This window comes from Hyperoodon ampullatus (genome assembly GCF_949752795.1).
Source record: "Hyperoodon ampullatus genome assembly, chromosome: 1".
Lineage (NCBI taxonomy): Eukaryota > Metazoa > Chordata > Mammalia > Artiodactyla > Ziphiidae > Hyperoodon > Hyperoodon ampullatus.
Genome location: NC_136914.1, coordinates 10,443,766 through 10,470,315, shown reverse-complemented (window position 1 = coordinate 10,470,315; position 26,550 = coordinate 10,443,766). Strand labels below are relative to the sequence as shown.

At 38.3% G+C, this 26,550-nt stretch overlaps 1 protein-coding gene across 1 annotated transcript; it reads right to left on the bottom strand.

The window, feature by feature from the left end:
- Positions 1-1,584: 1,584 nt before the first annotated feature.
- Positions 1,585-26,550, bottom strand: LOC307057038 (glycophorin-A-like; the record flags this gene model as incomplete). Its single annotated transcript, XM_079710038.1, has 7 exons — positions 1,585-1,694; positions 2,331-2,388; positions 3,872-3,957; positions 5,734-5,772; positions 7,750-7,869; positions 22,950-23,012; positions 26,514-26,550. 7 exons carry the CDS (start codon positions 26,548-26,550, stop codon positions 1,585-1,587), a joined length of 513 nt encoding a protein of 170 aa, XP_079566164.1.

The window sequence follows — 26,550 nt, the reverse complement described above, 5'->3', positions numbered from 1 at the left end:
TTTTCTTGACCTCCGTGTCTCGTATCTGAATTCTTTCTGCGATGAGACAAGAACCTACTCTCCAGTAACAATTTCATTAACTTACTAAGACACATTTAATAACTTCATTTGCACAAATATGGGGAAATGAATTGAGCCTAAAATCTGATTCATCTGACTTCCCATTGCCTTTACAAATATTTGAGAAATGAATGGCGAACTGAGGCATTAATCTTGCTCATGTGGAAATGCACCCAAGTCCTTGACTACACCATATCCTGTCTTCTTTTATGCTTTTGCTCAAAGCTCCCCTTTTGCTTAGAACTGACTTTCCCCCAGAAATGTTTCTCTGTCCCCTAAGACTGCCCTCTGGTGATTTCATTTCCGGAAGCCTTTGCTACCTGCCCCGGTCTTTTTTAGATGCTAACACCTCTGCTACCCTAAAACTTGTTCCCTACAATGACCACAGTCTGTTTTCCTAACTAGATTCTCAGCTTCTAGAGGACAGAGATTCCTTTTGGTGTATCTAATGTGAGTGTGGTGCCCAGCCCACAGTAAGCATGTGGTAAATAACTAACAAGGATATATTAATGCACTTTGATGGATTAAATTGTCCCAAACTTTTGTGGGCTATTCCACAGAGAGGCTCAAGATTGTATGGAAAAAAAAAAAAAAAAAAAGCAGACAAAACACTAAACACTAAATTTGTCACCAAAATTAATCAGTAGTTAAAAGCATATAGAAATTTAGGTAACAACAACAAAAAAAAGGTTTTGACTGGTAAATTCTCCATTTTAAAAACAGCTTCAAAACATTTTTTTGAAACAATGCAGAATGTAGATAAAATAAATACTTAACGCATATTTGTTCTAGCTGCAAGTCCTATAAAGAAGTAACCTTAGTAAATGAAGTGAATCGGGTACATGACTCAAAACTTTTGTTGTTTTAAGTATCTGCAGATTGGGTTTTATTAATCTTGTTAGCTGAGAATTACATGTAGGCCATTCAGCCTACCGAGCATGAATTTCCTAGGACTAAACAATTATATAACGATCATCGTTAAGCTTTAAGAAGCTATAAGATAATGTGATGAGGCTAGTTCTGCATACATGTGGTTGGGGGTAGAAGCTTAAAACTCTCTATTTTTAGTGACCCCAAAGTCCTAGCAAGTCCTTTGAAGATAGGTGTTAGGTATAGGGTTAAAACTGGAATCTAGAAATTTACAGCCCTTGTTAATTATGGGAAAAACTTCAATCGATTTTGTAGAAGGCAGAATCAGTTCCCTTTTGCTTGAGCATTTAAAGCCCACTCCACAGAGACTTGTTCTTGCTGGACATCTCCCAGGATAGATGTCACTTGCATTTATGTCTGAGGCAAATTTTAATAGAACTATATAGGCAATTAGTGAGATTATACAACAGGCCATATTTAATAAAATTGGCTAGGTATTTAAACACATAGTAGAGGCAGCAACTACTACACAGCTCTTATGAATTGCTCTCATGCTGGTATGGATGCTCCAGCACTGTTAGAGTTTACTTTTTTTCTTTTCTGCAAGAGAGTACTAATATCTGGATGTTTTTAAATGTAAAAGTCTCACACTTTTTAAGGTTGGCATGAGTGCTCTTTTTGGAAAACACTGGGTGAGTCAATACTATTCTGGGTGAGCGGGTGTATACCCGCTATTTTCCCCATGTTTGTGTACCCCTTTGCACCTGGGAGTGGAAACGAGAACAGAGCCAAGTGACTGGCCATTTGTGCAGAAGTCATTTGGAAATGGAGCCTGCAATATTTATAATATAAATAGGCCATAGGTACTTACTATGGCCAAGCACTGTTCTAGGTGCTTTACTTGTGCTGGTTCATTTAATCCTCCTGAAACTCTATAAGATGAAGGCCATCATCATGTCCATGTTAAATTATCTCCACATTCACTATCATCATCTCCACATGAATAGCTGGCTCAGGGTTACACAGCTGATAAGTGTTGGAGTTTGTATTCAAATCCAGGTCTGGCTCCAGATACGGGACTATTAAACTATACCCACTGGAGGGTCTCCTATACACTTTGCAGTTTGGAAAATAAGAAGTACACAAATAACTTGGTTTTTACTTTACTTATCTTATTTGTTTTACTTTTTTCTTTTTTAAAGATACATTATGCCTAAGGGAGAATTTCATTATGCTGCAGATAAACATTCACAAAAAAAAATTCTTACAGAGGAGGCATTGATAAAATAGAATATAAATGAATCCTAATTGGGTGCACCCTTCCCAACTCAGAAAGAAGTAAGTCATTAATTTACTTCCCTTTCAAAAACACAAAAGGCAATAAAAATATTAGCACCAACCTGTTTCTCCTATTTTTACAGAAGTTAAAGGATCGCTTGTTCCAAGAGTTGGATTCCTCTATGAATAAAAACCAAAAGAATGTTAATACCACAGTTTTATAAACTTAGACACAATAAAGAAAAATACCTCAGATTAAAAATATATTTTTTTTGCTAAAGTTTGTTTTCTTTTGATTAAACTTCACTTTGCAGAGTTCTTTTGCGGGAGAAGTCATTATTTCGTAGATATTTACAAACTTTGATTTAAACTTGTATTTGTATTTCTAAATAGTATTTGTTATTTCTGTAGGTGAATTATTACCCCAAACCTTGACTCTGTCATATTTCCCTGCTGTAATGAAAAGCCAAAATGGAAATTTTTAAAAAAGAGATAAGTTCTTTTAGTCATATTAACCATGACCCAATTCTTCTATATCCATATAGAAGATTTTCTCTGAATTTTGCCAACTAAGTATGTCATTGACTTTTTCAGATTTTAGATCATCAACCAAGAGAGAAGACAACTAAGTTTAAGTTTGCCACCTATGCCCAAACCCAAGGAGATTACTTTTTCCCCAACATTTAAACTGCAAACGAGGGGTCATCTCCCATTCAAGTCATTACAAAATCTCTCATATTAGAGTAGATACTCTCAATTACTTTACTTTTATTAAGAAAGTATTATTTAGAGAAGATACATTGACATGGAGTAATGCTAATCAATTATAGATTTGTATGATTATCAAAATCACCTAAAAAAAATAGTTTAAAAAGTAAAGGGCAAAGGAACTTTATGTAGATTTACTGTCGATCTTGTTATAGCCCTACCATTGCATTATTGTTATCTATCTAAACAAGCCTTTTTAAAAGAATATATAGTGTTTATAGTATGGAGATCACAAAGAGAGGTAAAAAATAGTGTGAATAAGAACTCAATTGTACCATTCTTTTGTGACTAGGGACTTAATGATCTATGATTATAGTTCCAATTACTAGCATTATAATCACACACACCAGTGTTGTGTCTGAACTTTCTTATAAAGAAAGTTACAGTAAAGGTTGTGTGCTTTGGAATCTGTCATACAGATTCAAAATTAATTTTAGGGGTGAAAAAAATCACTCATGCTGGAAAATTCATAGGTGGAGTTTGAAAAATCTGTCTCAGGAAATATGAGAATTAAAAAAAGCAAACGTTTTAAACATGCATAAATATATCATGTTATTTTAAATATTTTTCATACACAAATTAAACTAGATACTATAATTAGAAATTTGACTATTTCATCCATATCCATCAAAATATATTAAATCAAGTTAGACAAAAACTTTGGAGGATCTTTCATTAGAAAAGGGGGATAGATTTATATTTGGGGTTTATTTATAGGGCAAGTGCAAAAAAAAAAAAAATTCTGTCAGAGTAATGCAGTGACTTCTACGTGTCCAGTTGAAAAAGATGAGTTTTACGCAGTTTTCTCTTTGAGTTTAGTTGAACGCAGAGGACTAAACCCTCCTAGAGCTATTTACACCAGCATTTACAGCAAAATTGAAAACTGAGTCCTCACCTTTATCAGCAGGCCAATAAGCCGAGCACTTATGAGGATAATTCCAATGATAGCAGCCATCACAGAAAAAATAATGACTGTTATTACTATGAGAGAAAAATAAAACAGCAAATTACAAAAGTGTGAAGTAAATGACATAGCAATTGAAAAGTAAAGCAGGTAAAATCAGGGTAATATCACTTTGTCTTTTTTATAGAAAGTACATTAATAAACTTTTATGTATATTTTAGTTTTCAAAAATTAGGTTTTTTACAGTAGCCACGTGGGGAACTTGGACTTTGGGTGGTAAAATCTTTTGTCCAAGGTCACACAACTAACGACAGTACCAAGACCCAGGGGTTTCAACTCCAAGTCCGGTGGAGTTTACAGGACCTCAGAGGTATAATTACGGATAAGAGCTATGTAGACCTTCTACCCAATAAGGGAGAAACCACAGACTCTTTCATAGTTTCAATGATATGGGAGAAGATAATGTCTTGATATATAAAAGAGTATTGGACAGATCATAGAATCAAAAATTTGGAAGGAACCTGGTATAACGTTATAAAAGGAAAAGAAGTCTAATGAGTTCAAGTTATACTAGGTGAGATAACTAGTTAGAAGTAGACTGGTAACTATTATCCAGCTCACCTATATTCTAAGCCTCTGTTCCCTCCACAGTATCCTTATGTGTAGTCTATAATAAAATCACTAAAAATCTTTTTCAAATCTTTTACACGTTGGGAGTGAAACAGAATTTAAGTTAGAGGTACTCTCACATATTCACGGCATATTTGCAGTGCTTCCAAATGAAGTAAATAGAATTGAGGGCAAGACATACAGGGAAAAGAGCATATTTATTTGGCTAGTTTATGTTTAAAAGCCTTATTACTGGTAAAAAAGTAAAAGTAGCTTTTCCTATCACTGGTATTGTCCAGCCTTCTTCTCCACTTAGCTTTAATTTTTGAGATAGTGACTCAGTTATACAATCCATTTTTCTGGTGTGAAGTATGGACACAGGCCAAGTGGGAAGGGATGCCTAGAGATGCAGAATAGTAAATAAGCACATAAATGAACGAGAGCCAAAGCAACAGCAGCACCTAAGTGGGGAAGCGACAGTCCCCAGATAGAGAGGATTGGGAAGATAGCTCCAAATTGGTAGCACAGGGCCCAGAACAAATCCGGATGGAGACATGAATGGTCTATATTTATTCTGGATTGGTGCCAATTAAGTAGATGATTTTTAAGCCCCTTGCTTTCTTTATAGTAGGGAGGGGAGAAGTTCCAGTGTTTTATAAGCTCTCAGACTTTTCTCAAGTACCCATAGTTACTTAGAAAGCTAAAAAAATATCTAACCTAAAAGAAAAATGATGATCAAATTATGTGTTGCTGTTTCCAAAATGTTTAAGGAAATTATAGATGCCTATTTTAATTTTGAAAAGAGCATATTTTGTTTGCCTTTACAATTTTGTGTGACTAAAGTCAATAACATATACTCTCTTGTTTTTTAAATAAACTAGTGGTTACCAGTGGGGAGAGGGAAGGAGGACAGTCAATATTGGGGTAGGAGAGTAAGAGGTATAAACTATTATGTATAAAATAAGCTACCAGGGTATACTATACAGCATAGGGAATATAGCCAATATTTTACAATAACTATAAATGGAGTATGACTTTTAAAAATTGTGAATCACTACATAGTACACCTGTAACTTATATAATATTGTACAGCAACTATACTTCAATTTAAAAAAAGCAGCAAAAAAAGAAAGAAAATAAACATAAAAAATAAAATTGACATTTCTATTTTCATAGGCATTTAAAACTAGCAAAACAAAATTTTAAATGGAATGATCATCATTCCACGTCAAATATTACCATACCTGGTTCTGAGAAATTGTGTGGATATCTTTGTCTTGCGGCTAAAAGGACAACGTTTCAAAATAAAGTTAGAAAACATAAGACATGTTTTAAAAATACCATTTTGGAATCAGACTGTCTAGTGGATTTCTTTTTCTTAACTATGCTTAGAGAGCTAATGTTCAACTTTCAGCAGTGAGCTAGTAAAATGTATGAGGTAATGTCAGTCTTAACATTAGTAATTCCAATATCTACTTTCAACTACCCAACAAGTTTTAATGAATCAGAAATTAGTAAACCATCTCATGCACTAAAGGGAAGGGTGTGAAAAAGTATTGGAAGAACCATCCGTGGACTTCCACAAGAAGCAGTGCATTTTTAAAAAATGTAAAAACGGTGATCGGAAAGGAGACATATTGAGCCATCATCCCGCATGGACATCAGTCCAACCCCAAAAGAGGCCATGTTGCTATCAATTTTCCAGATTTATGCCACAGCCACCATGAGGATCCAAACCCTTACTGTGTCTCAGCTAAGTTTTTGCCAGCAGTCCCACTGGATTCCCTTTCTGTAGAAGTTTCTAATACGGTTGCTTTAAGGCTCCGCTAGAGTTAACCTCCCCCTTATCAGTCCACAACTAATATTTCTTTTTCTGCTGCCTCCAAATGTCATTTCATGTCAAGAAGCTGCCTTACTACTGTAGCCACACAATTTTCTTGAATTTAAATATTACGAATAACATATCACACTATGTTGTATGACATACAAATCAAGGACTTAGTTATATTTGGTCATTCTTTAGCACTTGTGCATAAAGATTAACTGGGCTTGTCTTCTCTATCTTTGTGGCAGTTGATAGTTGTGGCTGGTTTATGAGCTCTGGAATAAAACAGATAGGGTTTCAGTCATCTGTATGCCTCTTACTAACTGTGTGGCCTTGCTAAGTTACTTAGTTTCTCTGTGCTTCAGTATTCTGTTAGCAAATGAAGATTATAATACCCATCTCTTTGAGTTCCTATGAGGATAAGACCAGCTAATGCATGAAAACACTTAGTACAATGCCCCACCCATCATGCCATTCATTATTTATAGGATTCAAGGCATGTAGCACTATGTGTGTCTGGAATTGACCCATCAATGCTTTCTGGTTTGACACTAACATGTTGGCTTCACACTGCAATCACTTTGAAAATTAGATTGTTTAATTGGACCCAGAAACCTAATAATTAGTTCCAAGCACTCAGCCTAATTTTCCTCTCTTGCTCTCTGTCCTTCGGAAAATCCATTGATTCCATTTATCTCAGTGTATATTTTCAATGATTCTATTAGCTAATGATCCGGTAGCCACGCTAAGTCTTCTTTGAGGCTTTATTTTAAATCCAGAGGACCCTGCCTAAACCCCACCTACAAAAGACCCTCTCCCCTTCTACTTTCAACCTGCTCTTGTAAAGTCTTCTTCTTCTCCCTAGAAAAATAACCAGAGAGAGCGTGAATGCCACCTGACCATTCTTATCTCAGCACCCAGATGGCTTATATTTTACTGGGCGCTTATGATGTGCCAGGCTCTGAGCCAAGCAATTTTACACACATTTTCTTATTTAATCCTTAGAGAACACTGTGAGATAAGTATAATGAGTCCCATTTTAAAATTAAGAAGACAGAGGCCCTTTGGGGAACTCAGGGTTCAACTCACTCAGGGTCAGCACCTGGGACAGGGCCAAGCCCTTGGCTGAGTCCAGCTGGGTTTAACCACAAGCCCCCCCTCACCACTGCACTACTGGATCCCTTTTATCTGGCCCACTATTTCATGGTCACATTCGTTGTTTATGTGTTTTGCTAGATTGTTTTAATTTTATTAACCTACAGTATTTTTTCAGTGTGACATTCCAGAAGTGAGAATTCCTCTGTGGGAGGGACTGTGTCTACTTTGCTTCCATTTCTCAGTCTTTGTCACAGTTTCCCCACAGTGGTAGGTCCCATTAAATAGAGTTGCACCATAACAATGACTCCAGAGCAACTGTTTTAATATATGAACAAACCTTCTTCCTTTTTTGTAGTAGGTACAGGCCCACTAGGAGGGGTTGTCTTTGGACCACTAGGGGTGGTTGACTTTGGACCACTAGGAGTGGTTGATGTTGAGCCGCTGGTGGAAAACAAAGCTGTACAAGAGAGAAATTGAGAAAGGAATCAAGAATGAGGTGATGAGTGGACCAGAGAGTGTGTCACAAAAGACAAATTTATCCCACATCTCTCCCAATGGCAGCTCCAGAATTTGTACATCACAGGGCCTTACAGAGGAGGAAAGTGAGCCTTGATTTCCTCATCTGTAAAGTGATAATACCTGCCTCAAAATGACATTGTGAGGACTAAGTTAGTTAAATATATATATGTGTGTGTATTCACACACTCATCAGTTAGTACAGTACTTGGCATGTAATGAACATTACATTCAGGTTGGCTGTTATTATTGTTCTTATAAGGGGGGTGACTTGAAGCTGCATTAGCATACCATTTTACATAACTTTGGAAAACTGTCCATGTTAAAGAAAGATGGAGACTCACGGCAATTATACAAAGACTGAAGTTCTGCCCCATGCCTCCATCTCCCCAGTACGATCCTATTTCCCCAGTAAAAACTAAACAAAGACACTATTAAATTTAGTTTTCTTCTAGCTTGATAGAGGATGAGTCAGTTCTAAGGTTCTCCATCCATTCTCTCTTTCAAAAGTAGAATTTCCGAGCTCTAATAGAATTGTAGGAAATGCTGGCTCCGATCTAAGATTACTGGCTAAGGATCCAGATAACCAAGTGATGTAATGAATTCTAGATCATGGTTATTCTTTACCCTAAACATATATGCACACAAATACAAATACAGAACATGTATTCTCATGTATCTTTTAAGATCTCATTGAATACATAATAAATTGGTTTTATAATTAAGCAATTATCCATTTATTTTAAAATAAGTTTTATAAATTTATAAATTCTTTTATGAAGTTTTATAAATTAAATAAGATTTTTTTATTGTAAAAGCAATATAGATTGAATAAATTAAAGTTGGGAAATACAAGAAAAGGCAAAGAAAAATAAAAAGTCATCTATCATTCCACCACCCAGAGACAGATACTTTAAACATCTTGGTATATAATCATCTGAACTTTTAGCTATTGCATCTAAATATGGAATAATTGTGTTTAAATATGTAAATAGCATTTAAAACATATATACCATGAACATATACCCTATATTTTGAATACTCTTCTATTACAAGATTTTTTATGGCTGCATAGTATTCCATTGTATGAAGACTATAGTTTATTTATGAATCTCTGACTTTGAACATTCATATTATTTTTATTCTTATGAGAGTTAATACCATTCTGAGACAAACATCAGTGCACTAAACTCTGCAGAGGTATCTCCACTCATTCTTTTGAGACATATTAGTGAAGGAACTGGTACCCAAGTATGATGGTATGGGGGTGGAAGTACCCTTGCAGACACTTCTCAGGACAGCATCACCCTAGCTTCTCAGCTAAGTGCTCAAGATTTTCTGGAGAATCCACAAAGAACTGAAAATGCCTTTGGCACTTCTGCTCAGTCTACTGAAAAACAGGTTTCCAAGGTCTGCCTCTTTCTACCAGCTGCCAGCTACTCAGTTCACCCTCAAATTGTTCAGGCAAGAACCTACACTGTCTGAAATATTTTCTCTTCTCCTATAAATCCTATTTTCATCTTGTTCCTTGACTTGTCATACTGCTTGTTTCATTACTTGTATGTAAACAGTTGCCACACAAATTAGGCAAATGGTGTGACAAATAACTTGTATCTCTAAGTTATCCTTCAACATTCAGGGATGGTTGTGTAAAAGATAATATAAGAAGAAGAGTGTTTTTTAAATTGTTGTATACTTGATTTTAAATGTTTTAAGTATCCAGCAAAGGAATTCAGTTACACATATATCCATCTATCTATTCTTTTTCAGATTCTTTTCTGTTATAGGTTATTACAAGATATTGAGTATAGCTCCCTGTGCTATACAGTAGGTCCTTGTTGTTTATCTATTTTGTATATAATAGTGTGTATCTGTTAAGAACAAGTGTTTTTAAACAATAACTAGATGATAGGAATGTTGAGGTTTCATAAAATACTCAGATTAAAATTATGGAAATAAATATTTTCATTAGGAATCAATGAAAGTATGTAAAAATTATAAAAAATGATACACAATGAACAAAAATCATCTATCTCTCTTAGTTAGTGTTACATCTCCTTTACATCTTTCAGTTCAGTGTCATTCATTCACATTTAGGGCACAGGTTTATAACCCATTGTGGATACCAATGAGCTTTTCTGAAACAAGTGTCCTGGGCTTCTAGATCCCAGGGCTGGCATATTTTGAATTCCTCAGCACTAGAACAGGGCTCTGTACATAATAGGTATTCAGTGAAATATTAACAGTTGTAAATGTTTGGCCAGTTTCTTTTCTGGTTTAAAATTTTTTCTTCCAGTTTTATTGAGATGTAATTGACATACAGCAATGTATGTTTTGGCCAATTTCTTATAAAGAAACACATAAGTGAGTTTCCAGATTGCATCTAAAATGAACATAACAATGAATTAAACAAGTCACATGGCAAAGTGGCATGCACAGAATGAGTGTAAGGATAGTGGAAACCTTCATCTACAGAAGACCAACAAAATATTTTTGATATTTCAATCACACACAATTTTACAACTAGAAGAAAAGAAATCCCCAAGTGAAAAAACAAAACCATACCAAATTTAAAGTTTTTAAGTGGTAAATGAGTTAAAAAGTTAAAAGTTTAACTGAAGCCATCTAGGAGTTTTGACTGAGTGAAAAGATGGCCCTCCTTCAGGCTTCCTGACTGTCTGAGTCAGGATTTGCAGGGGTTAGTTAGGGAGGTGTGTTCTGTCTATGGGACAGTGCCCCCTCCTGTTTGTGAACACCCTCAAGGCCCTGCATGACCCAGCCCCCCCGTCTCCCCATCCTCATTGCTTGCCACTCCAATTTCCTCTCGTGGTCCAGCCATGCTGTCATCTCTTGGTTCCTCAAATGAGCCATACTCTTCATGCCCAGACCTGTGTGCCTATTCTTCCCTTTTCCTGAAATATCCTCTCGAGGCCCTAATTTGCCTAGTTATCTGCTTTTCAGGTCCCAGTTCAAGGCCATTTTCTTTCTTTCTCTTTTTTTTAAACTTTTAATTTTATATTGGAGTATAGTTGATTAACAATATTGTGATAGTTTCAGGTGTACAGCAAAGTGATTCAGTTATACATATACATATATCTATTCTTTTTCAAACTGTGTTCCCATTTAGGTTGTTGCATAATATTGGGAGATCTTCTCTTATCTCCCCTACTTAGATTTAGACTAAAAACTCCACAAAGTTCGCAGTGCTTGGCATGGTGTGGTAAAGCTCAATAAAATCTTATGATAGACTGTTAGAATCCAGATGTGTTCCATAGGCCTTGATGGTGTGGATGAAAATAGTCACCTGCCATATCAGTAAACAAAGGATATTGCAGCTATCAAGCTGTCAGCCACTGCAGCTGCCCCAGACTGTGCACCCTGAGGGGATTCAGGATGGAGGAAAGCGGGCTACTGGCCCTAGACAGTTAAGGTACAGATCAAAGGAATGATTTCAATGAGCCCTGACTCTTGCGTCTTCCCACACATGGAAAAGCACTAAATTTATTAACTTGAGGTGTCTGGTTTTCTTCCATTAACAGTAATCTTTTGATATTCCGACTACTTGGTTTTTATTGTAAAACTCCTACATACCTTGGCTCTTCCTTTACCTCTTTGGAGCAGTCCCTCAGAGCGACCTGAAAGGCTGTCTTCTGGGCTTAATTCCTCAGAAATTCCACCAAATAAAACATAATTCTTAGCTTTTGGGTTGTGCATTTTTTTCAGCCAACAATGGTTCCTAGGCACCTTGGGTATTTATTCACTTGTTCGTTTATTTACAAGAGTGTGTAGGCATGTCTCTTTTGTACTAGGAATACAATGAATTAATAAATAATTCATGGTCTTTCCATCAAGGAAGTTCCAGCTTAGTCAAGAGAGATAAAAATTTAATCTAAGTGTAATGAAGTATTTTAGGGGATGGTGAAGTGAGGGCACAGGAGACAGTGGTCAGTTCTATCTGAAAAAGGAGGAGGTGGAAAGACCTCATGGAGGGGTTTTCTGAACCCACCTTGAAGGAAGTCTAGGGTTTCACCCAGCCAACCATGTGGACATTTAGGTACAGAGTCAGCAGGGTCAACGATGCCCTGGTCCTTGAGACATCCTGGCAGTTTGGAGGAACTACAAGAATCTATGTGGCTACAGCCTATGGTGTGAGAAGCAGTGAAGGCAGTGAAGTGCCATTTGTTGTGGGCCATGGCATGGAATTTCCATGGGCCAAGGCAGTTGGAAAGACGATGAAGGGTTTGAACCAGACTTTCATTTGGGGAGGATCACCGTCCATGGCATGAAGGATGTGGGAAAAACAAACAAAAAAACCATGCCCAGAACTCCTCAGAAGAGGATCCCATGTTGTGTTCAATAGTGGTCAAGATATGCAGTCCTTTTGGAAACAGGGCACTCCTCCTTGCAGAGGGTACTTATCACTTGTCAGCATTGCCTTTGGTGGAGAAGGCCTATAGATTAAGGGCTTAAAGGGACAGAAAATTACAGCAAACAAAGAATATGGCAAAGACCTAACAGTAGGATCTCATGTCTCTTAAAGCTGGCACTTTCATGCTTCTAATTTTAAACAAAGTGAGAGAAGGGGAAAACAGAATTTGCTAGGGATAATCAAAGTCTGTAACATTTTTGTTATCAAAATGAGAAAATGCTTAAGGAGAGAGAGATCATTAAAATTAGTTTTGAACTTTAGCAAAACAAGTTGAACCCTCTAGCAAAGAGACAGACTTCTTTCTTCTCTACCAGCTGCTCCTCAAGGGAAAGGACCATTTGGTGGAAATTTTATTCTGAAGAAGCAGAGGCTGAAGTCCCAAGCCTCTAAATTGTAGTCAGAACTCAGGAATATCTAACATTGAAGGCAACAAGTTGTTGAGAGGAACAACGTCCTTGAGGCAATTTCCAAAAATTGCACATGCTTTATCCAAGTTCCATTGGTGAGTGTCACGTGCTATAAAAACTGATTGGTGGCCAAATGGATTTGAGGCTGAAATTTTCCATGTATGTTCTTAGAAATACCTGCTTGAATTCTCCAGGTTTAGTTTCTCTGATACAATTTCTTACCAAAGTCACCTAAAACCACCAGCACAGTAAATAAATAAATACTAACTTGCAGTCAGTAAATAAATGACCTAAGAAGAACTTGATAGAAAATGTTTTTTAACATCATTGGCTTAACAATCTAATTTCTGTAGCTGATCTGTGAAATGACCTTTGTCATAGTTATTCTTCCATTTTCTAAAAAAAATAGATAACCTTGTAAGTGTTTCGATATGAATACCCGTGCTTGGTTAGTGGTACAAGAAGGGCTCAGACACCTCAAAGTCCACAGTTCACAATCAGTGTCAGCTTGAAAGAACACGGGCTCTGATCACACAGACAAACTTTTAATTAAATTGTATTCTAACATAGATTCACATGGAACAATTTAAAGAATTTTATCCATCACCTCAAATTAAATAAACTGGTCCCTGATTGGAAAATGTCACTTAGGAGAAACAAAAGAAATATCTCTTTATACATCCTCAGATGCTTGAGCTCCTTTCACAATTCAACAGAAAGAACCCCAAATCCCACAAAACATATCTCCAACAACCACCAAGAATGTTTTAGTGCTACATTGATAGCAATAGAGTTCACATTTATTTTACTCTCCCAGGTTCCTAAGGCCCTAATTGGCTCATAGGCAAGCAGGGATATATTTAGTCATGTGAAGTTGCAAACTTTCTACGAATAAGCAGATTTTTTTTTTTTTTTTTTTTTTTTTTTTTGCGGTACGTGGGCCTCTCACTGCTGTGGCCTCTCCCGTTGTGGAGCACAGGCTCCAGACGCGCAGCCCCAGCCGCCATGGCTCACAGGCCCAGCCGCTCCGTGGCACGTGGGATCTTCCCGGACCGGGGCACGAACCCGTGTCCCCTGCATCGGCAGGCGGACTCCCAACCACTGCACCACCAGGGAAGCCCGAATAAGCAGATTTTAAACAGGGCTTTTTACAACCTAATCTTCAGTTGGGCCAACTAGGTAGAAAGATTCCAAGGAAATTTGTAACCATTAAGCAACAGACACAGTTTGCCTGAACCTCATAGAGGCTGGATTACAGGAAGGGTTTCTCTCCTGCTTCTTTTCCTCTTGTGCTCTAGGTCCCTCCTTTTCTGTTGCTAAATCAGCTTTCAATCTGTCTGCCTTGTTCGCTGAATAAAGGTCAATTTAAATATTGTCCTAATTAATTCAGAATGTACTTTTACATTTTACCTTACAAAGACTTTTGGATTATTTAATCCAACTTTCTTACTTTATAGATAAGAAATTTGAAAATTAAATGATTAGCTCAGTTAAACACAGCAGGTAAGGAACAAAACCGAGAACAAATTCTGCTGCTTTCCTATAATATTCCCACTTTCCAGATCTCTGCCTGGTTGAGATCTTGTCAGCAAGATTTCTTTGATGTTTTAGCATATCAGCTGGTGAACTTTGGGGTGCCTTGTACACACAAAAAAAGGCAACTAAAGTTCTCGAGATTCCCAGACATCCTAAGGGCCAGAATTGTTATAATAATCACGTAGTCTTCATCTTGATGATTTTTTCACACCAATATATTGTACTACTTCCATTATATCTCTTAGCCCTCAGTGTCCTCTTGCTATAGCCACTAAGAAAAACTGTTTTCTGCTCTAGCAATACTGACCTGAGAGTCTTTTCCTTAATCCCTTTACTTCTTTTGCAGGAGCACATCCAGACTATACCTGAAAAATTCCCCCTCTCTCCCCAAGAGAAGCATATTTACCTTGCGGTATCATGGAAGACATTCCAGCGTCTGGCCACCCAGGAACAGATGGGTCTTGGGCCATCACTGCACATTTCCTTAGCTGCACTGGGCTCTGAAAACTTACTCTGAAGTTCTTGCCCCATGCCTACTTGCAATGAATCAGTGGCTGAAGCTTGAAGGATGGGTCGAGTATCCGGTAGAAATGTGGAGAAGAAGGAATTAAGGTAAAGAAATAACGTGGGCTAAAATACGGAGGAAGAAAGAGTACAAGGTGCATTTATGTGGCGGCTCAGGGGCAGCTGGCAGGCCAAGGTTGGCAAACCTCTCAGACCGACAAGAGTTTAATGTTCAAGTGGCGAATTAGCGCAAAATGGAATAGAAGGGTAGGTTTAGCGGGGCCTCAATCTCCTAGTTAAAAACATTTTTTTCATTCTCCAGGTACTGAGATGGCGTTTGCTGTGGTACTTTGCACAAAGTACGTATTAGGGACTTGAATTGAATCACTTCATTTTAGATTTGGGAAGGAAGGAGTGAATGAATGAATATACCACCCAGAATATTAAACATTCCAAATTTGCACGGTGGTGTCATCTCATATTTGCATGATGTCGGAATTGTTCCAGAACATTCACCCCTTTTGTCTCTTATCCTCACTGCTCTGACCTCACGGTTGGTCATGAAAACCATGCCTGGGTGTTGCAGGAGGAACATGACAGGGCCCCTGACACTGTTCCCAGTGTTTGGAGGAGGTAGGGTGACTTGGGGGTTAGGGACACAGTCGGGAACGGAGGTCCTGTCTCCCGGCACTCTGCTCTAGGTTCCAGCCACTAAACCACACGGCTCTCCCAAACAGCTGACCTTGCTCACATGGAATGTCATCAGAAAGAAGGTAAAATGCAACGTTGGGCAAACACCCTACAGTTTTGCTCTCTGTCCAAACTTCCAGCTGCCGAGCTCCTGTCAGGATGTGATAAAGTCATTTTACGCAGCTGTTGGTTTTCGTTTGGTTCCCTCCTGAATTGCAGTTGATAGAAGTCTTATCTCACAAAAGCCAACTCTTACAAGGAAACACCCGACCTATGAAATGCCTTCAATAGTTCCCAAGTCAGAAAAGGAAATTTCCTAAGTGCTACAGTTTTCTAGCATTGTGATGACCGTGAAAACCGATAGATAATGTATTTGTGGAAGTTCTGCCCAGCTCATTTGTGGTAAAGCTGGGGAAAAAAACTCACATCTGCTGGCTTCCAACTCAATGTCCTTCTGCCAGGCTTCTTTGTTTGAACATACAAACAGAGCTCTTGCCTATTCCAAAAGATGTTTGGAGAAGGCTATTGCCACAAAGCAATATTTTAAAAGAAATACTCAGTTTTGCCCTTGAACCAAAGGATTGACAAACTCAATTTGGGTCAACTTGTGATAATGTAGTTAGATGTCCCTCTTGTCTCTTGTTATTCATTTTTCTTTTTTGGAAGGGTTTTAGTAAGCCAAAGTAGCTCAGTTACAATTTAGAAAAATTGAACTTTCTAAAGGATAAAGTTGTTGATGGGATAACATTTGAGCTTAGTGTTTTGAATAGCCCTCAAAATTTTGTGCACTCTCTGGTTTAATAGCTCTTAAAGAAGGACACAGCCTGTCCACTGGTGCAATTAGTGGGCCAGATGTCAAAAGCAATGACCCAGTTTCTGCTCACCTGCAGAGTGGCTTGCTTTGGCAGTTCCCAGCAGCCAATGGGTCACACCTCTGCCTTCCTTAACTTGGTAGAGAACAGCTCCTCCCTGAGTCTGCCTTGGAGCTGCTATGGCTTAGGAGGACAGTGGTTTCCCTCATGGGACCCTGAACTTTATAGCCTGGTTCTGTCCTGCCCAGCTTCTAGCCACCCTTATTGCTCCAAACTATTACTGAGCCAGCGAATAAGAGAGAGAAAAACCAGGCCATAATCCCAGCCATTGTGCGTTCTTCAGCCTGGATAGATAGAAAGCAAGGGATATTTCTGTTCATCGTCCCAGGGCAAAAGGAGATCAGGATTCTGGTCCTGGCTTTGCCACTAATTGGTTGGGGATCTGAGTAAGTCACTGAACTTTTTTGGGCCTCAGTGTCTCATTTCTAGTATGAGAGTGAAGGAACAGATGTCCCCTAAGGTACTTCATTATTCCAAAATCATAGACATTCATATGTCTGAGATAGTAATATTCATAATCAACATGTATATTTACTACATATTAGGCATTCTCTCTTCAAAACAATTACCTGAGAGCATATTATTATATATTAATCATTACGTGTAGAGGAGAAAAACAAAGATCAGAAACATCGCCTAATTTGCCTAAGATCATGCAGCTGATAAATGGTGGAGCTGGAGTTTGAATTCCTATCTATGGACGGCAGAACTGTCTGCCAAGGTCTACCATAATCTATGCAGAATAAAAAGAATGAGGACACCAAATAAGTTTCATTAAGAGAAGACGAAATTCTCACCAAATTAGGCAACTAACTCTCAAGCAAGCCTTACCTTGCAGCAAATCAGGGCTAACTGAAAAGATGCAAAAATAATAATTCACCTTGTGCAGAAGCTGAGGGTAGGAGGGTTGTTCCTCTAACATACAGTGACAGCATGACCTGTAGTGTCAGATCCAGGTTATGGAAGGCCAGATGTTTCTGGTTGGTAACAATTTGTTAACCAAAATCTCACTTTTTCCAGTGAAGCATCTTCCAGTCCAGTTACTCCTGCTTATCGTAAATCCTCAGAACTAAAGGAGATTTCACATACTTTAGAGGTGTCTTCTTTATTTTAAGATATTGGCATTTCTGTAGCTAAACTCCCTATACATATTAGGTTAGGGGTTAAAGGAAGTTAGACTGGATGAGAAAAATTCTAATTAAAAATGAAAACTTTACCCCAAAGTTCTCACACCACCGAGACTTCTTGTCACTGGCTGGACAACCATGAATAGGAACAGTAGAGATTAGATCAGTATCCTCACTCTTGACTGCATGTTAGAATCATCTGTGGTACCCAGACATTGGAGTCTAATGTGTTGCCTGCAGCAAGAACCATTGTCCCAGTCTAGATAAACATGTAGAAACTTCATTTTCTTAATCTTTAAGATCTTTTCTTACATTTTCAAAGGTTCTTATGTCACCCTTACCTTGTGTTGCACAGATTCATAAAATGATTGGATATTAGCCTGATTTGCTTGAGAAAGAATACCATTCACACTTTTCCATATTAAATGATGGTATTTCTTGAGGTTTTGTCTTAGGAAACCCCATCTCCCCGACGTTTGATTTCACTGTAATGCACTTCCCAAGGGTAAGTTCCACAGTGTGTGAAACAGACAAAGTGGAATGGCTCTGGTGGAAACCTGGGTTCCAGGCCTGGAGCTTCATACCCCATGTCCACAGCCACCTGGGAGCGTCCCCAAGGAACTCCACAGGCACTCAGCTGGAGAATCCTCAGTCTAAAACTGAGTTTTTAAATTTCAGGTTGGGATCCCTTAGTGTAAGAGTTGGTAAACTTTTTTCTGTAAAGGGGTAAAGTAAAAACATTTTAGGCTTTGCAGGTCAGTCTCTGTTACAGCTCTATAATTCTGTTGTTACAGGGCAAAAACAGCCACCGGCAATATATCAGCCAATGTATAAATGAGTGAGTACAGCTGTGTTCCAGTAATTATTTATGGACACTCAGATTTAAATTTCATATAATATCCACATGTCACAAAATATTCTTCTGGTTTTTTTAAGCACTTAAGAATGTAAAAATCATTCTTAATTTTCAGGCTATACAAAAGCAGGTGGTGGGTTGGATTTGGCTCATGGGCTATAATTTGTTGGCCCCGGCATTAGTGTATTTGGAATCTCTGGATGTGGAACTCAGTTATCAATACTTTTTAGAGTCCCTCAAATGATCCCAACATGTAGTCAAGATAGTGAATTCCTGCTATAAGAGGCCATGAAATCAGTTTACTCAGTTGTCACTGGCATTAAAAAAATTAAATTGTATAAAATAGAAGAGAGTACATGAAAGTGCATCACACATTGTAAGGACAGTTATGATTTTGTGAAAGTTTGTTTCATACATATATATGTTTATGTGTTTGTCTCTGTGTACAATGAGTTGCAATGTACATTCACTATGTGTTAATCGTCCTTGAATATGTCTTGTTGATTGATACACCTGGCTATACCCTATCTGAATACCTGGCCTACAGAGGGGCTAAGGGAATCAATAGCCCTTGTCACAATTGAAATCCACTTAAGGCACCCACAAGCTATTGGCCAGTTAGCTTCATACTCTAACAGCCTTATCTGGCTTATATAAGGTCTGTAAAAGCAGTTAGAGTTTCTATGTGTGCTGTACCATTAAAATGGTTTGGCGGTTCTGAGAGGAGCGAATGCTTTCAAAAGCATAAAGTTAGCCAATGGGATGATTTGAAGGTAGGATGGATACCTTCAAAACATATAAAAGGATATGGACAAATACACCATAGCATGTGTATCAAAAGATCAGAAATAAGAAAAACATTTAATAAAGAAAATATGGAATAAAAATAACAAAAAAAGATACTAAAAGTCAGTTGTGAATTCATAAACACATATGGATTAAATTTCTGTATTAAAAGACAAGAACCTTTAGACTGAGTCATGATAGACAAGAAAACAAAAACCAAAAACCAAAAATCCCAGTAAATATACACTAGATCACAAGGAATACAAATAAAACAAAAGAATGTGAAATGTAAATAAAAATGCAAAGGTATATTAGAAAAATAAAAATAAATAAAACCAGAACTCACCATTTTAATGCTAGACGAAGTAAAATTAAAGGCAAAACAATAAAAAGACAGAGAATTAATTTATTTTGTTAGGGCTTCCCTGGTGGTGCAGTGGTTAAGAATCTGCCTGCCAATGCAGGGGACACAGGGATCGAGCGCTGTTCCAGGAAGATCCCACATGCTGCGGAGCAACTAAGCCCATGTGCCACAACTACTGAGCCTGCGCTCTAGAGCCCACGCCCTACAACTACTGAAGCCCACACACCTGAAGCCCGAGCTCCACAACAAGAGAAGCCACTGCAGTGAGAAGCCTGCACACCGCAACGAAGTGTAGTCCCCTCTCGCTGCAACTAGAGAAAGCCCGCACACAGCAATGAAGACCCAACGCAGCCAAACATAAATAAATAAATAAATAAATTAACAAAAATTTTTTATATTGTTAAAGGATACATTGCACAATGATTCTTAGATAAATATAAACTGATCAAACCATTATATGCTCAAAAACATATAATGTTTTCATATGCTCAAAAACAGAGCAAAATGAAATATAAAGAAAAAGAAGAAATTGGCAGAATTACAATAGCAGTGAGAAAATACTACAGTTTTCTCCAAGTGTGATAAGTCAAGGAAGGAAAAAAGAAAAACATTGAGAGAATCTGAAAATTATCTGCCTCACAATCACAAGTGATCGATGTATACTTCTTTTGGTAATAAATCAATGAGGATAAACTTTATCACATGTTCCCATATTCCCATACATTCATTCTGAAGTGACATTGCTGAATTGCTTGACAAGATATTTTGAGATCTGTACCTGACAGAACAGGGAGGGTACCAAGAGGCAAATTTGTGCCGTGTTTCTCCTGGTAAGACGCAATGTCATTGCCGTGATCCATCTTCCCCGTTGCCTTCAACAGATGCACTATGTTCACATTTTGTGCTTTAGGTTTATTTCCTTTCCTTTCAATTTTTAAATATCATCATGACAGAGAAATAAGTGGCAATATCAAAGGGAGATCCCTAGATAAAAGTTATCTAGTCCAGATAAAAAGGAGCAGAAGGTTAACATCATAGTCATAAAATTAGGGTTCATTAGCTGCACCAAAAGGAGAAGACAGACTACCAGCCTTCACTATAGGCTTCACTTTACTGAAAGCATGAGCAGAACACTGAGTGACAATGCCACAAGAGTAAGGAAGGGCCAAGCTCGGAACATCAATGTGTATGACAAATAAGGCAATATCATATATGGATTAAATGCACAGACTCTAGAGCCTGAATGCCTGGGTTCAAACTAATTTCACTAACTACTGGCTGAGGCCTTGGGCAGCTGATTTAATCACTCTGTACCTTTATTTCATAATTTATGAAATGAGGATAATAATTGTCTATCATATGGAGTTATTGACTAAGATAAATGAGTTAAATATATACATATATATTTATATAAATGTTTACAAAAACAGAAAAACTGATCTTAAAATTCATATGGAATTGCTAGGTACCCAAAATAGCCAAAATCTTATTGAAAAAGTACAAAGATGGATGACTTACATTTCACAATTTCAAAACTTACTACAAAGCAACAGTAATCAAAACAGTGTGGCGCTGCACTAAGTATCAATGGAATAGAACTGAGAGTCTAGAAATAAACTCATATATCTGTGATAATTGATTTTCAGCAAGGGTGCCAAGACCATTAAAAGGGGAAAGATCTAAAATATCAAGGGAGATAAGGCTGTAGACAAGCTGAGGCCAGAACTCTCCTCCTGCATTTTGTACTGGGGGTTGGTATGGTGCTTGGGGACTGAAGGAAGAATGTACAATGTTTTGTGACTTGGGGCTTGCAATGTTTTTGGAGTCATTTACTTTTATGAAACACATGCGTCAGAACACTGCCTGACTCCCAAGATGTGGTAGAAGTCTCTGAGTGAATAAAGCATCCTAAGGTTCTATATGCTGCCACTTTCCGGATACTCTTAGCTACTAAAGTGTGGCAGCTGGGGGCTTGGAGATGAGTTATTGTATCATAACAGAAACAAGCCCTGTAAGAAACAGAAAATGGGCCTTTTCCAAAGAAGACATACATATGGACAACAGGCACATGAAAAGATGCTCAACATTGCTAAACATCAGAGAGATGCAAATCAGAACCACAATGAAATATCACCTCACACCTGTCAGAATGGCTGTCATCAAAAAATCTACAAATAACAAAATGTTGGCAAGGATGTGGAGAAAAAGGAACCCTTGTACACTGCTGGTGGGAATGTAAATTGGTGCAGCCATTATGGAAAATAGTATGGAGATTCCTCCAAAAACTAAAAATAGAACTACCATATGATCTGGCAATTCCACTCCTGGGTATATATGGAAAGAAAATGAAAACACTAATTTCAAAAAATATATGAACCCTAATGTTCATATTAGCACTATTTACAATAGCCAAGATATGGAGGCAACCTAAGTGTCCATCAACAGATGAATGGGTAAAGAAGATGCAGTACACACACACACGCACACACACACACACAGGAATATTACTCAGTCATAAAAAAGAATGAACCTCTGCCATTTGCAACAACATGGATGGACCTAAAATGTACTATACTTGTGAAATAAATCAGAGAAGGACAAATATTGTATGTTATCACTTAAAATGTGGAATCTAAAAAATAAAACAAATGAATGACTATAACAAAACAGAAATAGAGTCACAGATATAGAGAAAAACTAGTGGTTACCAGTGGGGAGAAGGAATGGGGTAGGGGCAAAATAGAGGTAGGGGATTAAGAGGTACAAACTACTATGTATAAAATAAATAAGCTACAAGAATATATTGTACAGCACAGGGAATATAGTCAATATTTTATAATAGATTTAAATGGAGTATAATCTATAAAAATATTGAATCACTATGTTGTACACTTGAAACTAATATAATACTGTAAATCAACTATATTTCAATTTAAAAGAAAAACAGAAAATGGGAAAATAGTAACCATGGGTTATCTCATACATTTACTGTCAATTCTTGCTCTTTTGTCTGTCAGATCCCTGAAATCAATTTCAGTATACATAACAACCAAGTTTATTTCAGTAGTAATAAGCACGATGAAATGAATATGCTGGTGTCTAGGTTTTCCTCTGTTAATGTTTGTCAGCATTGCTTAATGATAGAGACATCTTAGAAAGCAAAGACTGTGTGTGTTCAGTTTAATTTAAAAAATTTTTTTAAAAGTTTCCTAATTATATTTGATGATTCTTTTCACAGAGAATTTAGAAAGTATGAAAAAGCAGAAAAAAATGACCCCCAATCCCAACACCCAGAGATAACCCTGGAATATTTCTTTTCAGTATTGTTGCTTTAGTTTTAATTTAGTTCATTTATCACAGAAAACCACACCAAAAGGTATTTATTAAATATATAGATATGATAATAATGGCTGGAAATCTATTGCCCATCTGCTTTTGTTGGTAAGTTACCTGATGGTATAGTTGTAACAGCTATTTCTGTAGTAGTGGCGACAGCTTTAGTAAAAATATAACCTATAAAGACATTTGAGAAAATTATTTAAAATGTGCTTCCCCAATAGGTTCATAGATGTTTTCGGTCATCCTCTAGAGACCAAAGTAAAAAGAAATTCATCACAAGAATATTAACTTCAACTTCCCAATTTAAAATCAGTGTAAGTCAATTTTGAGATACTGTCTCTTCTTCCCCCTCTTAGAAATCCTTCTCCACGGGGCTTCCCTGGTGGCACAGTGGTTGAGAGTCCGCCTGCCGATGCAGGGGACACGGGTTCGTGCCCCGGTCCGGGAAGATCCCACGTGCCGTGGAGCGGCTGGGCCCGTGAGCCATGGCCGCTGAGCCTGTGCGTCCGGAGCCTGTGCTCCGCAACGGGAGAGGCCACAACAGTGAGAGGCCCACGTACCGCAAAAAAAAAAGAGAAATCCTTCTCCAGGAGTTCATAGTGAGAGTGTTCATTTCTTTCTAAAAATTTCACATCACACTAGAGATTTATAGATTTGGTAGCTAGCCTAACAGATCATCTCAGGCTGACCTTTGAGGTATCACTGAAGTTTAGAGATGAAAGGGATTTTAGATGCCATCTAGTCTGTGTTTTATTTAAGAGGCAGGAGAAAACTGAGGCCCGTAGGGGTCAATTGATTCTCCACAGTTAAACTAACCTGCAGCAAAATTCTGGTCATTTGTCATTTCTGCAACTATTATTAATGGAGTGCCTACTATGTGCCTAGCAGTGTGGAGGATGCATAAATGAGGCACAGGTTTGACTTTTAAGAAATTTAGAGTGCTGTGGTCCCTGAAACCCAGTTCAGAACTCATTCCCATAACGATTAAATGGAGAGAAAGGATCTCCTCTTGGATCACTGAAGAAAAAGGAGAAGCCTTGTTTCTTTGCTCAGTCATTCTAATGGTGTGTCTGCAGACGTGTGTGGTAAGGTGCACATGGCTAATCACGGTCCAGGGACACAGAGCTCTCTCCAAAGGCTCCTTAGCATCAGGACCCACTTTTCAAATCAAAGCTTTGGCTTTTCCCTGAACACACTATGTCTTCTCCTGCCTTAGAACTTTCGCCGTTCGTGTGCCCTCCACCTCCGGTGCCCTTCCCCAGATTTTGCAAGGTTGGCCTCTTCTCACTGTTCAGCTCTCGTCAGAAATGTCACGAACTCAGAGAAAAATGCCCTGCCCCTCTTCTCTGCATCAGCCTTCTGCGCTGTGTTCATCACCTTCCCCGGTTTAATTCTCTGTGTGCTAGTTTTCACTGTCTTTTCTTCTTCTAATAATTTACTTGTTCCGCTGAATGTCTGTGTCCCCCTCCCCACCTGCCCCCACCCGCCCTGAACTCCAACTCTGGAAGCTCATTTTTCTCCCTGCCGTGGCCTCGGTGTTTGTCATCTGACACATGCTTACCGAATGAACAAAGGAGTGAATGAATTCAGGGATTGGCAATCAAATCATTTCAAAAAAAACTTACTCTCCGTTGGGAGGATGACATCTGAGACTCTTAGAATTAGAAGTTTTGGCTTTACCCTTAAGAGTACTGGAGAAAGCAAATAAGTTTTTTTTCCCCCATTTCCTCACACTTTTCACATTCTCCTCTTCAACTAATGAATAAGAGGGAGAAAGTTTTTCCAGCGTCTTTCTATTATTCTATAAAGTTATCACATCAAGAGAGTTTCTTTGGAGCAGCGGTCCCCAACCTTTTTGGCACCAGGGACCGGTTTCGTGGAAGACCATTTTTCCATGGACCAGGGGACGGGGGGCGGGGGATGGTTCGGGCGGTAATGCAAGCGACGGGGAGCGGCTGTAAATACAGATGAAGCTTCGCTCCCTTGCCCACTGCTCACCTCCTGCTGTGTGGTCCGGTTCCTAACAGGCTGGTTGGGGATCCCTGCTTTGGAGGATTCCAGGAGATGCAAAGATGATGACAGCCTTGGCCCTGGAGCCCAAGGCAGCCTTTGGAGTCACTTGAACTTGCTGACCTCCTGAAGCCTCATTTAAGGCCTTACTGCACTACCTGCTTGAGCACTGGTCAAATGAATTTCTTTCTTTTCCAGGAATCCTTTCCAAATGTTCTGCCCCGCCCCTCCCCCAAATGGGTAATGTGTCTAATTGGATTGAGTAACCCCACTTTGCCCTCTGGAACCACGCAGTGAATACCTCTTGTCTCTTCTGTGTAAGAGCTCTACAAATGTTTGAATATATTTAAATATTCTGCCACATTCCTTCCACGTGTTTTCTTCAAGCTAAATGTTTTCATTCCTTGCCACTTAAAAAAATTAGAGCAACTTTGTTAATCTTCTGTTTTCCTGGAATTTTCCCATTCTCCATCACTTCTCAGAAATCACCATCCCATACCCAGGTTTGTTTCCTAGTTTATAACTATTATCAGAGCTAAATACTTATTTACTACTTTACTATGTGCCAGGCACTGGAGGAAGGACATTACAGTAATTAGTTTGTTTAGTCCTTAGGCGCTTACTAGGAGGCAGGTACCAACATTGTCTGCATTTTACAGACATGGATGCTGAGGCCAAGAGAGGGTAAGTAATTTGCCTTAATGTTCCCCAGCTTTCAGATGTGAAGCCAGGTTTGAATCTAGTTCTGTCTTTCATGCCTGTGCTTTAACCATGATACTACTGTATCCCCTGATGGATCTTAGAAAATGCTGGATCCCTTCCCCATCTCCTAGAGCGCCCGGTAGATCCTTGATGCTTGCTGTAACTCGAGTTACAACCACGTTTGAGGGGCTAAACACATTTCAAGTCATTGCCTGCTCCTTATCTATGTGCCGGGCACCAGTATTTCTGACACATAAACACTCCATTTGAGAAGACATTAACCAAAACACCCTCGGGAAGAGGCCAAAAGTAATGCTAATTTGATACCACTTCATAATACGCCTATGTTATTTCTTTTTTTAATGAATGGATTTCAATTTCTCCCCAAACCACATAACCCCTTAGCCAATAAGAGTTCTTTCTTTTTTTGTTTTTTCCACCTTACACCTCAGTAATGGACCACAATGTGAGAAATAACTCCCCCATGGATTCAGGGTTCATGCTTGCGGCTTGTACATTTTTGGCAGGAGAAGGAGGAAATCATAATTTTTTGGAAGACTTTTTTGAAAACTGAAGACCGTATATCCACGATCACCTTCACAAATGACTTTCTAACTTAGAAGTTCAACTCGTGAAAACGCCAGTAAAGCAACACATTCCTTCACACAGAGATGTTTCTCAGTGTATTTGATAAAATTCTTTTAATTCTGGCTAGGCTTAGGATTGAAGCATGCTTCTCATCCTGGAACTGTGCTGTGATCCAGTCACAATTTCTGGGCCCCCTGGAGCCATTTCTTCCATGGAGTCTCAATAAGAATCCATCCTCCAGACTGGGATCTGAGATACTACTCATTTAGGTATTCGTTTAAGTCAGATAGGTCTAAAATGGGATAGTTTACCTTTGCATGTATAATCCTATATCCCATATAACAGCACCCTGTGAAAAAAAAAAATTCCACTTACCTGACAATAGTAGTACAAAGATCATTTTTCCGTGCAT